Genomic DNA, 17,500 nt, shown 5'->3' with positions numbered 1-17,500 from the left:
GAAGGCAAAGGGGCAAGAGGGACGCTTAGTGATGAAACTCTGGCCGGATGAGTGCCGTTAATTCTGGGAGGCTCCAATTCACGTAATGATAGGATATTGAAGGGGTCCTGAGGTGCTCCCCGATGGATTAGTAATGAGAGACGCGGGTCCTCTCGGGTCACAGCCTGCAAGGTCTGGTAAGAGGATTCTGAATAGACTTATATTTTGTTAATGCCCCAGTGACCTGCGTTCTTAAGCGCGTCGCTAATGAGAGAAATATTCAGAATGTATGTATGCAACATCTAATCATCGTAATTTGTTACAGGTCTTAAGCCTTATACCGCAAGGCTTCGTGGGCTGAACATTAATATGGTAAAAGCCTTTATGGGATACACTTCCATTAACGATGATAAAGTGCCTCTCTGGCATCCAGGCAAACAACTTTCTGTCACTTTCTAAACGCTTTTTGACATTTCTCGCCCTCTACTTGTACCTCATAGTGGGAGCCTGAGCGTGGGGGCGAGGGCCGCGGTTTTTGCGTTGTCTGGTCCCGCCCCCCGTCCCCTCCGAGAGTAGGCGACAATGAGTGACTCTTGGGATGCTTAAGTCAAAACAAATAATTCAGGTTGTGACAAAGATTGCCGGGTGTGAGGTTGGCGTCTATACATTAAGTTTACATACAGACCTTGTTGCCACTTAGCCCAAGACTGTGGCGAGTACCCAGGCTCGTATCACGGGGTTCAAGGCCCTGATCACCTTCTTTGCCAGCTTAAGAGTGGTTTTAGGCTTGTCGTAATTTACTCTGAAGAGAAGGTGCAATTAAAAGTCAGAGAAAAGGTAATGAAAATGGAAAACCCTCATAGATACTGTCGCTTCCACACCCGTGTTGTTTCGCGCCATCAGCAGCCTTCGCTCAGACCTCGTGTCATATTTTCTTGGCGACCTTCACATGCGGCTACGTCTTGGACCAATCAGCTGGACAGAGCACCTCGCATATTTGTTACAGGCATTCTTATTGGCCAAGAAAATTTGCTATGCTCCGCCCTTCTTACTGAGTGATGATTTACTAGTGCGTCCATTGGCAGCGCGGCCGGTGGGCGTGGCCAGGCCAGGGCTGGTGGGCGCACACTCGCCGCGCCACCTCTGTGGTGTAATATTACACTTGCCGTCTCACCGTCCATCATTCTTTTTGCGGTCGGCTAACAGTTCGCGACTCTGGGCGTAGCGCGCGAGACAGTGACAACCATGAACCAAGTTCCGTCACCTACCAGTGCCTCTCCCACCGGAGGCACCACTAAGAAGGAAGATCACATCAAGCGGCCTATGAACGCGTTCATGGTCTGGTCTCGCATGCAACGACGCAAGATCGCTCAAGAAAACCCCAAGATGCACAATTCCGAAATCTCCAAGCGACTGGGCTCCGAGTGGAAATTACTGACCGAGGCAGAGAAGCGTCCGTTCATTGACGAGGCCAAACGTCTCCGCGCACAGCACATGAAGGAACACCCAGACTACAAGTACCGCCCCCGCAGGAAGCCCAAGACTCTACAGAAGAACGGGTACAGCTTCCCTCTGCCGTACCTGGCAACATCGGCGCTGGACCCGCTCGGCCCGCTGCACCAGACCTACTACTCCACACCTGCCGTACCCTCGCCGCTCGACGTGGCCGGGGACAAGTCCAGACTTTTCCCAGGCGCCAGTCTACCCCACCACTTCTACCCAAGCTTCGACCCCCAGCACTTCAGCAAGCTGGCCGCAGCTCAGGACCACTACAAACCCATGACTTCCCTCGCCTGCAACGATACTGCCGCCGCTGCCGCAGCCGCCGCTAGTGTCTCCGCCGCCTCTGTGAGTGGCATGTCGACGGTGTCAGCTCTGTATTCTTCTCTGTATTCTAAATCCGCCTCCTCGCTGCTGTCTGGCATGTCAGCCGGGTTGAGCAGCGGGCAGCAAGGTGCGCCGCAACCCCAACTCTACCCCGGCTACCCACCCTCCGTCGAGCAGCTGCGCCGACCAGTCTCTGTAATCTTCTGAGGCGACCCGTCACCGCCGCCCGATTCTCCGGGCGCGCGGCGACTACTGAGTGTACATAGTGTACAGTAGTAGAGTAGTGAGGAGTGGACAGTGCCCGCCCGGTGACTGTGTGGCCAGAGAGACCCCGTGTGACGGCGGCAGCAGCATACCGTATAGAATATACCGTGGGCACGGTGGCGGGCCGCTGCCGCTGTATTGTGTGTCAGTAGGTCCTGATGGCCTGGCATGTGGCAGTGTAAGTACTCGTGTCAAATTTCTGTTCACGAAATAATTTTCCTCGAGAGAATTTTTTGCGCTGAATTGTAACTTACAGTGCCCCCGGACCAGATATTAAATTAACAAGTGTACAAGTGCGCATAGACTAGTCTTTTGAAGCTCATCAATGGAATATATTTAACTGTTGTTTGAATGTTGAATTATTATATGTGTAAACAGTACTTTTTTGTATCATGTACATAACAAATCGCTGATGTTATTAATAATAACCCATTTAAACAGCTAAATCTTTTATTGGCTACTTCCTGTCCTCCTGTTATTCCCCCAACCCCCTTCATGATAGTAATGACCTAAGTGTCTTGTAATTATGTCGTCCTGGCACCACACTTGCTCAGGGAGGTCTCACAGTATATGATCCTCTCACGATTATATCAATGAGGTTCAGAAGAAGTCTATCATATATACTAGATCGCTCCTGACATGACTGGAATTATATTTGCCTTAATGACATACAGTAATTATGATCTTAATCACACCAGCCACGAATGTAATGAATCTCTACTCCTTACCTCTTGCATACTGGTGGCACGATATATCCCCTATTAACTAAATTATACTCGTCATAACGGAGACATTAATTTTGTATTAGTAACATATGGAAGCTTCCCTATCCCCGTTAGTCATCTCCTGTTCTATTAAATTATAAAAATGAAAAAGAATACATAGAAGGCACTCATGCAGTATTATATTTAAGACAAAAACTGATAATTTTTCACTCTAAGCTTATCCTACTTTCTTTACAGTCCCATGGCAAGATGGAATTTCTAATGCACAAAGACTCAAGATTTTTTTTTTTTTCGATTCTTTGATTCAGCATAATTCAGTTATATTCTTTCACGCCACGTTTATCTACAGGTGGATAATTTACAGGCAGTTAGGGTTTTTGATGATGATGATGATGATGAACACAGTACTTGAACACCAAATACTGTGCTATGATTTTTCAGTGTTCACGGGTCTGTAGCTGACTTACTAAGATGCCCTGTGGATATGATCTATAAATAATCACAACATTAATGATAATAATAATAACAATAATAATAATAATAATAATAATAATAATAACGAAAATATAAATCATCATCATCATCATCATCATCATCTGACAGTTTTCCACCTAGGGATTGGGTACGCAGAAACGACGACAAGACAATCAATAAACTTAGGGGACATAAATTACCCACGGCCTTTCAGCTCAGAGCCCGCCTGTCCTTCCGTAGGCCAAACCATCCACCATAATAATAATAATAATAATAATAATAATGATGATGATGATGATGATGATGAAGAGAAGGATGATGATGATAGTAATATGATAATGATAATAATAAAAATAAAAATAGTAATAAAGAAAATTAATGAAAAAGAAAGAATCACTGGCCACAGCAAGAATGATAAGTAATAAAATAAGTTAATTAATTAATTAATAAATGAAACGGAATCGTCTTTCTGAAGGGGTCGTCCAACGCGCCCTTAGACTAAGGGTCGTATTTTAAGCGATTTGGGATATTCCGTAGCGCCTCTTCCTTAGCGATTTATTCTGGATGTTACACCTCTTTTTTAATGCTGTATTCTAAGCGGTATTTTATGCGATTTGGGATATTCCGCAGCACCTTTTCCTCAGCGAATTATTCTATATATTACATCTCTAGTTTATGCCGTGTTCTAAGCGTTTTTTTTTTTTCCGCTGCACATCTTCCTTAGCGATTTATGTTTGGATATGGGTGGTTAATATCCTTTTGTACGTTATTTATGCAGAATATGGCGACATCAGAAGGATCTCTATAACACAGAATAGGACAGTAAAGGTGTAACAGGCAAAATAAACCGCTTGGGAAAAGGTGTTCGGGAGCTGCCTCACCTGACGAGAATACTTAGAATACAACCTAATCGTCCTCAGTGATATATATATTGTTCATTATACGTTCATACTGTCATCATCATCGTTATTTATGCAAACTCTGTCGATATTACATGTTACAGATGCGAATTACGGTGACATATAGAAATACATAAAAAAAAAACACACACACACACACACACACTCGAGAATAATTTAGGTGCAAGATAAATCGCTTAAGAAACAGTGTCACGAAATCTAAAAACGGTGTCAACCTTTGCACCTCCCCCCTTCCCTTTTTTTTGGCAACTTTTCTCCTGGCAAATCTATCCCGGTGACACCTTCTAGGCAACTGATGAAAATAATACTGTAATGCGGGCCTTCGATTTCGTCCAAGAGTCGCCACCAGCAACACCGGAAAAAAATTGCCGCCGAGATAAAGGTTGCCTGGGAAAAGTTGCCCTGAAAACCGCCCCAAGCTAACGAATATATGGTACTTAATCTCTGCACTCCGATGTAACCCATTTTATTTATTTATTTATATATTTTTCGCCTTCTCCAGACAATTTTATTAAAGTTTGGAGAGAGATTTAGAAGAGAAAAATTTTTAATATGGCCGTGTTTAAATTCTTGGTTCCGGATGATGTCTTTTTAAATTTAGTCTTAACGCTCTCAGTAGATTTTTTTTTCATCTTAGGAAAGGCGTCTCTTACTCAAAGGATTTCTTAAGCGTATATCTAACCCCTCCAGTTCCATGAAAGCTCCCTAACACCTCTTCCTAAAAGATTTATTTTGCTTGTTACACCTTGCTGTCCTCTCCTGTGTTATTTAAACCACGCTGATATCACCATGCTCTCATAAATCACGTACATAATTATATTAACCAGCCGTATCCCAAATTAAATCGCTAAGGAAAAGGTGCTAGGGAATACGGACCCAAGAGTATATACTACGCGGAATAAGATCGCAAGAAGACGGAAGGAAAAAATAAACAGAACCTCCCTGGGATCATTACTATAACGCCTTCAAAAAGAGATATTTTCCATGTCATATAACACTCTCTGGAAAAATCATCAAAATATTTGGTATACAAGAGCTGTGTTATTTATCATCATCATCATCGTCGTCACAATCATCATCATCATCATCATCATCATCACAATCACCTTCAACATCAGCACAACAATAATCACAATCATCATCATCATCCTTTTTTGTAAAATATTCACCTGTAAATAAGAATAAAGGTGAAAAATTTACGCCATTGGTTTATATAGAATTAAATATGAGAGCAGTAGGGGCTGGGAGATTTCGTTACACCTCTTCCAAAGCGATTTATTTTGCACATCACGGCTGAATATCCTCTTGTATGTTGCTGATACTATTTCGATACTGATGTGGTAAAATTTTTATACACTAACAGCCTAAGGTTTATCGCCCAAAATAAGTCGCTGAGGAAAAAGTGTCACAGAATTTCTAAACCCAGCGGCTCCCATGACTCACTCTCAGCTGAATAAAATCATCTGGTGTTAGCTGGAATAGGGTACCAGAGCTGCCCCGACCGTGAGAGGCGAGAGTCAAGTGGCGCAGGCAGGGGGTGGCAAAATCAGAGAAATAATTATCCTCACAGTGCCATCTGAAGAATATTAAAAACTGGCGAAATACAGTGAAATTCCATAGCTCTACCCGTGCGTGTTTCAGGTGGTTCGATTTTTCCGCTATGTATTCGTCAAAGTTTGGGAAGATACTTGGGATTTCTGGCCGGTATGCTCGTCGGTTAAGGAAGCTCCCTAATACCATTTCTTAAGCGATTTAGTTTGTTTATTTACACCTTACTCTTATTCTGTGCTATATAAATCCTTCCAACATTACCATCCTCTGCACACATAACGCACCGTACAAAAGGATATTTACTGGTCATTAACAAAAATAAATCGCTAAGGAAGAGGTGCTAGGGAAGCCTCCTTACCCGACGGGCCTCTGTCTACATTTCGGGAGTCGGGACCTGGGACTAATGGCCACTACCTGCTATCGGGTAATCGGCGGGTGGTGGCGGGGGTGAGGACGACGATGGCGATTGACCCATGCAAATACGCTTCCCTTTTATTTTTTTTAGTTTGTCCTTGGCCAGTGATTAACCTTTGCAAGTACGGTGGTCTTTATCTTTTATTTATCGGTGTATTTATTTATTTATTAACCCATTTTATTTATTAACCCATGCAAATACGCTTCCCTTTTATTTTTTTACTTTGTCCTCGGCCTGTGATTAACCTTTGCAAATACTGTGCTCTTTATTTCTTTATCTATTTATATATCTATTTATTTTTGTAGCCAGTGGTAAATTCCTGCAAAATACGGTATACTTTTTTTTTTTATTAATTCCTCGCCAGTAATTAACCTCTTCGGCCACAGTGGCTTTTTTGTTTTTTTGCTTAATTTTGACTCCTTCAAATTCGGTGACTTTTGTTTTATCTTGGTTACCTTCTGACATTCGGTGACTTATTTTTCTTCGACTCTTTCAAATACGGTGACTTTTTTCTTGGACCCCTGCAAATACGGTGACTTTTTCTTGGACCCCCTACAAATACGGTGACTTTTCTTGGACTCCTACAAATACGGTGGACTTTTTTCTTGGACCCCTACAAATACGGTGACTTTTTTCCTTAGTTTATCCTTGGACTTCTTCAAATACGATAATTATTTTCTTGGACCCCTACAAATACAGTGACTTTTTTCTTGGACCCCTGCAAATACGGTGACTTTTTTCTTGGACCCTACAAATACGGTGACTTTTTTCTTAGTTTATCCTTCGACTTCTTCAAATACGGTGATTATTTTCTTGGACCCCTACAAATACGGTGACTTTGGTCTCAGTTTATTCCTGGATCCATCAAAATACGGTGACTTTTTTCTCAGTTTATTCATGAAGCCCTCAAAATACGGTGACTTCTCTCTGCTTATTCTTGAAGCCCTCAAAATACGGTGACTTTTTTCTTCATTTATCACTGTACTGTAATATACGGTGACTTATTTCTTTCGCATATTTCTAGCCAGTGATAAATCCCTTTAATAATACCCTTTAAAATACGGTGATCTTCTTTCCTTATTTATTTTTTTCTAGAGATTAAACATCCACAAATTCGGCGACTTTTTTCAAATTTATTCTTGGCCAGCGAACAATTATTTCTAAAAACAGGGATATTTCTCTCACTTTCTAGCTAACGTCAGCCTGTTTTCTTCAGCTGACGAGGGAAATAGAATGCGCTATATGTCTGTCGGTTCAGGGGGGTTGTGAGAGAATGTGGCCGCCGTCTCTATGTATAAAATCGTCTGAGGCAGCAAGAATTAAGAGAAATAGGAGGTCATGGGACTGAAGATGATAGCGTGGGGGTGTGAGGGTGAAGGGGTGAGGGGGTGAAGGGGTGCGGGGGTGAAGGGTAAGGGGTGTATCACATGGTCGTGAATAATTCATGGCGTTGGTAATGAGGATTATTGCCCCGGACGAGTGCGGATTATCCTTAGCGGGTTAATTATGCCGTATTAATTAACCGTTTGGCAGGGGCGGCATCGGAAAGGGGAGCGGAGGGGGGGGGGGTCAGTGTTGGAGTAGGAGGGGAGAGAATGGGGGAGAGAAGAGGAGGGGAGAGGGAAGAGAAGGGGAGGTAGAGAGCCACAGGGGGCGTGTTAACCCTCTCATGATTCGGAACACTCTAGTGATTTTTTCGTATCAACGCAAGACGATTTCATTCTGATTTGTTCTCGTCGGTTAAAGAGGCCTCCCTAACACCATTTCCATAGCGATTTATTTTTGGATATGGGTAGTTAATACCCTTTTGTACTCTATTTATCCTCAGTATGGCGATTTTGGAAGTATTTATATAACACAGATTGAAGAGTATGGTGTTAATCAGCAACATAAACTGTTTAGGAAGAGGTGTTTGGGAGCTTCCTTAACGGACGACAATACGGGCACGAGTGTTGATAATGGCACCACCAACCGTCTCATGATCGGGAAAACTCTAGCACTTTATTCCTGGTAAAGACAGACGATTTTATTCATCTGTGTGAGCTATAGGAACTTAAGTGATAATTCCTTCATCCCAGGATTTTATTTACTATATATCTTATCCTTGCTGACTTAAGATTTGTGAGAGAGAGAGAGAGAGAGAGAGAGAGAGAGAGAGAGAGAGAGAGAGAGAGAGAGCTTGCACATATCGCAACAAAATCGGAACCGGGAAATATGACAAGACGCTCCAGTTTCTTGCTAGCTTAGGAGGGTATATGGCACCTTAGTTTATTATTATTGTTATTATTATTATTATTATTATTATTTGCTGTTGTTATTTTTGTTATTAGTATTATATTTTATCTTATTTATTTATTTTTTTGCTATAAGGCACTTTAAAGTAAGCACCAAAACTGCGTTATTTCGAAGACTATTATAGCCATACACACACACACACACACACACACACACACACACACACACACACACACACACACACACACACACACACGAAACCAGTAACCCTTTCACTCCAAGGACGTACATTTATTCTCGCTATTTATCACTGGACGATTTTTTCAGTTTATTCTTTCAGTTATTCGTGTTGCCTACCATAAAGCAATTTATTCATCGTGGGGTAGCCATCTTGCGGTGTAGGGATAATTGTAGTCCGTATTTAACCTCTCCTTTTATTTTTAAACTGATATTTTGTGATGGCTCAGCGTTACGGTTTAATACGCTGCTTATTTTTTTCTTCCTTGGGGTAATTCCATCGCTGCCCAGTAAGGCTTCGTGGGTAAGAGTCTCCTGATTAGAAAAAAGAAATGAAGATAGGAAGAAAGAAAAATATAATAGGTAATCTCACCGCGTTAAGAGGGGGAATTTTGCAGACAGGCAGTTTGATACATCCTTCATCGGTCTCTTAGATATTTGAGTTATTTCGCCTTACAAGCTGAATAAAAAATTTTGGTGGTAAACTGATTAACACTTTCAACTCAGTGTCGTCTTTTTTCTTGCTCTCCCCTCCCCCTTCTCTCTCTCTCTCTCTCTCTCTCTCTCTCTCTCTCTCTCTTATCAAGCTACCAACATTCGATTTTATTCACTGATTTTTTTTTTTTTTTGCTGCACTTTAGCTTATTTCGTTTAGGCGGAGATTTTCGTCCTTTAGCAGCTTACTTCCCTCACTCTATGGTGGCAAAGATAAGGCAAAAATATATATATATCCCAGGACGAAGAGATTATCCTGTTAGTCTGCTGAAGGCCATAGCGATTCTTCCTTTATCGATATTTTTTTACGTATGCTAAATTCAAATCGTGTTTCTTCAGACTATACCCATGATCAAGGCTCAGTCAACAACTATCCTCCCAGTTATGCCTGAAGATAATTTACAACTGGCGAAATACAGCGAAAAATCTTACGTCTATTACTGTGTGTTCCAGATGGTTCGATTTTTCCGCTATGTATTCGTCAGACTTGGGGAGGGTGCTTGTATCTCTGTACATCATTTTATTTGTTTCATTACCCATCAGTTTATCTATGGCTAAACAGATAAACATATAGGGACAGATCAGATGGCATAGTTTTTCCTGTTTACCTATCTGTTTATATATTGCCAGACAGATAGACAGACAGACAGACAGACGGACAGGCAGGTGGACAGATTAGATTTAAAACTAAATTTTATTCAGGCCTACACCCGAGAAATCCGTGACGTTCTCGCTTGCCATCTGCTAGACGGGAGTTCGCGCCTCGCTCAGGTTGCGAAAAGTTTCACTGACGAAGAGGGTGGTTACTGTCCCCCTTGAGCAAGGGGACGGGTGTGGGCGTGTGTGAAGCTCACTGCCTTGCCCATAGATCGGACTATATGAGCTCTCAGCTCCCTTCCGGGAGGGTAAAAGCTGACGATCACGACCATCAGGTGATCCTGACCGACCCTGTGAATTTTATCATCCCTACGTGTCAAGTGGGGTTGGTGGAGGATTAGTGCCCCTCCCTGTAAAACAATTAACTCTAAGCCATTGGCCACCCCGTCTGGGATACATGGCGTCTGGCAATGAATGAATGAAAAAGGAAGTCATACAAAAAGGCCAACACACGGAACATGGCGATCGACGAACACTTTGCCATCACGCTGTTTATATTTTACTCCCGCTACAGTAGACAGTTTTACTTAGATTAGAGGAACCTGTAGAGATGGGGTGATACAGTAACACCAGTCCTTATCACCTTTTTCAAAATATAGGAGGCATAAGCTAGATAATCGTCCCCTAGATCATTTTTGCCGAACATCTTACATCCACTGGCGGAGTTTACTTACCAGAAAAACCCCCGGCCACCTCTTGGCTTCGAACCGCGCCGGATAACCATACAATTTTCTCCGACCTAAGTCCTCTGTCCATTAATTATTTCAGAAGCATTTTCATTATCTGATGGGGTACTTCATTTATTTAAAGCAGATCTCTGTAGTAATGGTGATTAAGAAAATAAATCCATTAATCCTTTTGGTACCACTTGGCGATTTTCCTCCGCCTCAAAGTCCCTTGAAAGAAAATAACATGGAAAACAGAGCAACAGAGCGGCGGCCGCGGTGAAGTGTTCGGCCGCAAAATAAAAGACTCATATCACTATTCTGTATTAGCAGGGGAAGCCACATATATTAATCGGCCTCTAATATGAAAACTGAAAAGGCATCGTGGCAGCGCTGGAAATATCTACGTAGCGCATTAAAAACTGCGTGCACATATTTTTTCCGAATCTAATACTGATAGAACAGGTGCTTACTAGACTCTGGAATGCATGATACAAGCTGATTACCTCCAACAATTCCAGGTGTTCCATAAATGACCGTCCATAATTAAGGGCTTGCCTACACTATAGCGCATTCACTTTTAACAACAGGACCGTGAGTGACCGCAGTTAGGGCAATGAGAATTCGACATGTTGAGAGGAACGGCAGTGAGAGAAGCGATGAGTAGAGATAGTGAGATATTCCGTTGAAGAATAAAAGTTTGCGAGATTATAAGATGCGACAGAAATGGTGAGATAAAGTGACCATGAGAGGTGATGGAAGAGATAGTGCGTGATATGCGGCGTGAGAAGATTGAGCTGTAAGATTATGAACAGTGACAAAATCAATGAGATCAGTGACTGTGGGGGGATAGGGTGAGCAGAGATGGTGATATGCGATGTGGAAGGGCAACGGCGATGACAAAAATGGGAGAGATAGATGAGATAGTGAGATGCGCCGTGGTAAGAGTTGTGAGATTATGAGGGATGATGGTAAGGTGCCCCGTGAAGGAAGTGAGTTTTGTGATTATGGGTTCTGATAAAAGAAGCGAAGTAATCTGTTTTGGATAGCCAGTCGCAGTGATGGAATTAAACACTATTATGGAAAAAGACATTGATGGAAAAATTATATTACTCTTGTGTTACGAATTTGTTGAATACATGAATACTGATGCCAGTTTTTCCACACATTACCCAGTGGTAATCTTAGCTGACGGCTGAGTGACCATCTTAGCGAACACATTCATAGCCCCCCTCCCCCTTTCATAAAAAAAAGAAAAAAGAAAAAAGAAAAAAAAATGAGAGAGAAAGAGGGGAAAAATAGGAAAAATTACAGCAACAACAAAAGGAACTTGACCAAGCGTGAGGGAGTCTATATGGCTGTGATTAATACGAGATGCAGACAGTAAATAGAATCGATACCCGACACTTGCCGTACGCTGCCGTGTTGAATAATCGATATAATCCGGTCTAATCTGTCCGCGCCCCTCTCCCTGCCCCTTCTCTCCTCTTCCTCCCCATTATTGTTCGTCTTTATCTGCTCTTCTGTTTCTCCATCTCCGCGGAAGAGAAGCTCATGTGTGGGACTCGGGGAGAGGGTGATAAGCCGCACTGTTACCGCTTCGCCTTTTATCACTTCTCTATTTTACGCGAATACCTTTTTTTGTGGGTTGTACGGTTTGGACTTCGACAGAGGGAGGTAGAAGTGGCAATGAGTGGATTTTGTATGTGGGGAGAAGGTAAAGGGATGTTTTTTTGTCTGTGTCATGCATCAGTTTGGTCCTTAGGGTGTGTGTTTGTATGGTGAGGGTACTGAGGATGTTGCGTGTTTGTGTTTCTTATGTTGTGTGGCTGTGCTGTTTTTGTTCTGTGTCTGTGTTACATATCTGTATTCTCCATTTGCTGCTCATCCATGTGGTGAAGACAGTATAGGAAGCCTGAATATTATGTGTCTGTATTTTACATGTATTTGTCTTGAGGGACAAATGGAACACTAGGTGCCTGTGTTGCGTGAATGTGCTTTCTTTACGCTATGTATGCGTAGTTATGCGATGAGGATGACGAGAGATGTGTATGTAATTTATGCAGTGTGGTTGTATACTTTTTATGTCATGCTTATGTTGATTTTCATGAAGTGTGTCTGTGTCCACTGTGTGTCTGTGCTGTCTTTATAACGCGTGTCTGTGAGCTATGGGCAAGGAGAGAAGGCTGTGTGACCGCACTTTTGTTTTGTTTTGTGATGTGATGTGTGTGTGTGTGTGTGTGTGTGTGTGTGTGTGTGTGTGTGTGTGTGTGTGTGTGTGTGTGTGTGTGTGTGTGTGTGTGTGTGTGATGAGGGCAGGTGGAGTGGTGTGTGAGCGGTGTGTTGTCTGGCTGCGGTGATGAATATATAATGCGAGGGGAAGGGGTGTGGTGTGGCTGGTCAGTGGCACATACACGGAAGGAGGTGGGAACGTTTTGCTAGACAGACTGGACTTAAGATCTACGAAATGACTTACGAAGATATTTCCCTCTTACCTGGAATTATGATTTGGCCTTGCTCCTGATATCCACAAAATGACACGCCAGCTTTCCTTTGCACACACACACACACACACACACATACACATACACACCATGAACTTAAAGACATGATTTCTTGCCGTTCACACTTTTTCTTTTGTAAACAGAAAATGAACAAAGGAAGGAAAATTAAATAAAAAATAACTAAATATCCACAAAATGTTTTACGATAATTCTGCCTTTATTACTAAGATTTAACATTTGCTTTACAACTTACAACTGTACTTTACAAAATTATTTACGAAAAGTTTTCCTCCCGTTCGTAAGATGCGACTTTTGCTATATATCCTAGATTCGAGATCCACAAAACGACGTAAGATAATTTTCCTTTCCTACCTAAGATTTCTTTTTGCAGGTGGAACAAGAGGCATGGTAAATTAAGGGACATAATCCAGAAGAGGTCCCTGACACAGACGATGAAATGTGCGTGACATGGATTACGTTTTATAACGATGTAATTAATTTATGGCATTCAGATTCTGCGGCAATAACTCTGAATATTGTATGGCACACACGCACGCACACACGCACGCACGCACGCACGCACACACACACACACACACACACACACACACACACACACACACACACACACACACACACAAACTCCTCAGAGCGATATCAGTCCAGGCAAAAGCGCAAACAATTCATTGCTAACATTAAACTTCCCTAATATCCACAAATATTACTTATACTTCTAACAATAAAAATATCATGCACTAGTTTTAATATTGTACTATAATAAGTACTTTGCGTTTTTTTTTACATAACGCCAGACTATTTTATTTAGCTGATGGTCACTGAAAAAAGCCTGAAGATGTTTTGAATAAATCAGGAACTCCTACAGACTTCGTTCCAGTACTACTATACCCATTTTACGCTAACTTGGTTCAAAATTACCCTCTTTCCATCTTGAGCGCGAGTTGTAACGATAGATTAACACTAGAGTATAGTGCTAGTCACAAATAGGTGCTATGGAAAGTATGTAGAGCCATAGCACTGTCTAATTCTGCCCTTGTGTTACATGAAATAAGCTGCGAAAGGGGAAAAAATTTGGGTCGAGTTAGGTATGAAGAGTTTAATATCCCATTCCTTTTCTCTATCTAGATTAACCCTCCTGAAAGACACACTACTGCTGCCATGGTTGGGACCGAAGTATGCTATGATTAGGACCAAATGAAACCAATGTCTGAATATCATAATGTTGTTTTCACGGTTAGGTTAGGCTCCCTTAGACTTGATTCAGGTCATATCCACGTCTTGTCGATGTAAGATGGATGAGGTTCTCTAATTACCACCTATAAAATTACGTACATCAGTAGCTAAATTCAGGTCTTTGATATCCAGGTAATACAGTATTTTATAAAGAAAAAATACAGTGCTGTGATATAGGAGAGGGAGTCATCCTAGACTTACAGCAAATTCTTCACTCTTCCTCCCTTTTCTTTCCAGCTTAGTCAGATTTTGGTCACGAGTGGGAATCGATTTTATGTCTGTGAATCAGAGCCATTTACCTACCGGGCTCTCAGTCTCTGTACTACTATCCGTCTCTCTTGGATTGAATTAAATAATGTAATGGCAGCCAGGACAAATAAATAAATAAATAAATGTTGTCGTACTGAATGGGTTACTGAGGGAAAAACAATTTCTTAGTAATATTCCTAATTTTTCTCGCACACTGGTGTCTTTTATTTTTCTTTATTAATAATGTTAGCTTTCGATTATTTTATTCTGCTCAGGAAGCGCGCGCACACACACACACACACACACACACACACACACACACACACACACACACACACACACACACACACACACACACCAGGCACAGCGAATGCATATATTACTCCTTGCCACATGGCTAAAATAAACCCAATGGACATTCCTTTATACCTGTAAATACAAAATGATCAACCCCGTCACTCCCCTAAACGGAATAAAATTTTGGCGATGATGAAGGTAGGGTACAAAAGAGCACTGTAATGGAGGGGTTAATGAAGAAAGTCACTGATTCCTTCAGTACGAGGATTTGCTTTGCTAAAAAATTCTAGTGACAGCAAGAATAAAATGTATAGAGATGTCAGTAAAGGAAATTAATATAGGCTGCTTTTTTTTACACACTGTCTACTGGTGGTTTGCCCTAAGATGTCGGAGGTTGTTTGGCAGTTGCACTAATAAAGCCGTCACGCCACTGATGGGGTAAAGGAAGATTACTGACAACCTTCTAAGCTTGGTGTAATTATCCTGTGGTGGGAAGGGCATATCTATTCTGTCTGTTTATCTACCTACCTATCTATCTATCTATTTATCCATCTACGAATCTATCCCATCTATCTATCTATAGGTATGTGTCAGTGGATTTTATGTGTATGAATGAACGTATCATATAAATTATACGTGCAATATATCTACTTTTATAGAAATGCATATATATCCTCATCCGCTAGTGGCAAGAGAAAAAAAATGCGTGTTGATAATAAGTAAAGGCTGCTTCTAAATCCATCTATATGGCAGGTTTCTTATGAGGTGGATAGAATTACCTGGTTGCAACAAGAATGAGGAAAGACATTGTCGTGGTGTGGTGTGGTGTGGTGTGGTGATGTAATGGGGTGTTGTGTGATTTGGTTACGTGTGGTATGGAGTGGAGCAGATTGGGGTGATATGTGATGGCGTGGTGTGGTGTGGTGTGATGTGCTACGGAGTGATATGTATGGAATGGTATGGTGTGGTGTGGTGTGGTATGGTGTGATGTAATGGGGTGCGGTGTGGTTTGGTTACGTGTGGTGTGGTGTGGTGTGGTGTGGTGTGGTGTGGTGTGGTGTCCACCGCGTCATTCTTGTGGTGTGAGGGCCTCTGTGTTTCGTTTATCTGCCTATCATCTCCATCTGGCGTCCTTTCATATTCATTTCCCGGCCCAGTTGAGGAGCCACGCGTCACTACTACAGTCATTTCCCATAAAGCAGTTATCAGTACCTCCTGCCTCTCTCTCTCTCTCTCTCCTTGTTTCCCTTCCGCCGTCCCGTCCTCCCTCCTGCCCTCCCTCCCGTCTCACGCCCGCCCTCCCGCCCGCATCACGCCCACCCATCTCTCCCACCCAGCCTCTCGCCCTCTCTCCCTCCCTCCCACTTCCCCTCCGCCCTCTCTCACTTCTTGCTTTTCCATCAGCTCCCTTTCACCTCCTTAACGCCCTCCTCACACCTTCTCTCCTTCCTCCCGTCCCTTCTCCTCTCTCCTCTCCCTCCAGCAGGTACCAGGAATCAGTGCTGTGTCATTTCCCTCCAGTGGTAACTCAGTCGCAGGTCATATGCATAAAGGCAGCGTCATGCATTGCCAATTTTAGGCCATATTGTAGTTTTTTTTTTTTTTTTTACCTACAGACGATTTTGCTCATCTTAGGGGGAAACCTTATATAGTGAAGGGGTCGGTGGGATAACTAACCGTCCAGTTCGCTCATAAAGTGTCTGTGAAGCTGAATAAAATCACCTTGCAATAACAATCATGAAATAAACTATATGTCATTGAACTGAAGATCCTAAACCTCACAGTACGGTAACCTCTGGATTGTGTCATTCTTGTTACCACAGGAGGATTAAACTCGGCTTAAGTGGATCAGAATCTCTATTAAACCACTCAACGCCCATATTCCTTTCTAAATACACACTTCCCGAAACAGAACAGAATACACGTCGTCGTGGTGAAGCTGTTAATGATTTTTCGTATTTTTAGTTGTCGATACTACCAGACGATTTCATTCAGCTAAGGCGACACCGTAGAAGCGAAAGGGTTAAATCGTCTGAGCGAAGCAGGGATAAAGAAAAGCAGGTATTGTACTGAGTGGGTTATGAATTTCCAACATCTCTCTCTCTCTCTCTCTCTCTCTCTCTCTCTCTCTCCGGATCTACCTCACCTCCCTCCCTCCCTCGCTGTCTCGTCGATATTTCCTCCCTCTCTTTGTTCCCTCCCCCTCCCTCTTTGTCCCTCTCCCTCTTCTTCCTCTCTCTCTCTCTCTCTCTCTCTTTCCCTCTTCTCTTCCACAGCTACTCTCTCTCTCTCTCTCTCTGCTTTCCTTCACCTTTCCTCTTTCCTCCCTCCTTATCTCCATTCATCTTTTCCTACCTTGATCCATTCTCTCTCTCTCTCTCTCACCTCCCTTTCTTGCTCTTTATCTCGCTCTTTCTTTAATATTTCTCCCCTCTCTCCCCATGTCTCTCTCCTTTCATCCTTTCTTCTTTCCTTTCTCCCCTCCTTCTATCCCTCCCCCCAGACTCTCCCTCCTTTCATCCCTTCTTCCTTCCTCTCTTCTCTCCCTCCTTTCATCCCTTCTTCCTTTTTCTCTTCCCTCCTTCCCTCCCTCCTTCCTCTCTTCCTTCCTTCCAACCCTCCCCGCCACCTGTGGAGTCCCGCCGCCCTCCCCGACCGCCAAACCCAAAATATTGAAACAAAGTCAAGAGGGAGGATGAAAGGGGCTTAGGGGAGATGGAGGGGAGAGAGAGAGAGAGAGAGAGAGGTGAGAGAG

General features: G+C 42.7%; 1 protein-coding gene across 1 annotated transcript; it reads left to right on the top strand.

The window, feature by feature from the left end:
- Positions 1-1,224: 1,224 nt before the first annotated feature.
- LOC145404897 (transcription factor Sox-14-like) lies at positions 1,225-2,013 on the top strand. The gene has a single exon (XM_080276397.1). It carries the CDS (start codon positions 1,225-1,227, stop codon positions 2,011-2,013), a length of 789 nt encoding a protein of 262 aa, XP_080132523.1.
- Positions 2,014-17,500: the final 15,487 nt, after the last annotated feature.

Source organism: Coenobita brevimanus, chromosome 65, assembly GCF_032717465.1.
Source record: "Coenobita brevimanus isolate Jiangsu-jjx chromosome 65, ASM3271746v2, whole genome shotgun sequence".
NCBI lineage: Eukaryota > Metazoa > Arthropoda > Malacostraca > Decapoda > Coenobitidae > Coenobita > Coenobita brevimanus.
This window is presented reverse-complemented; position numbering and strand designations above follow the sequence as displayed.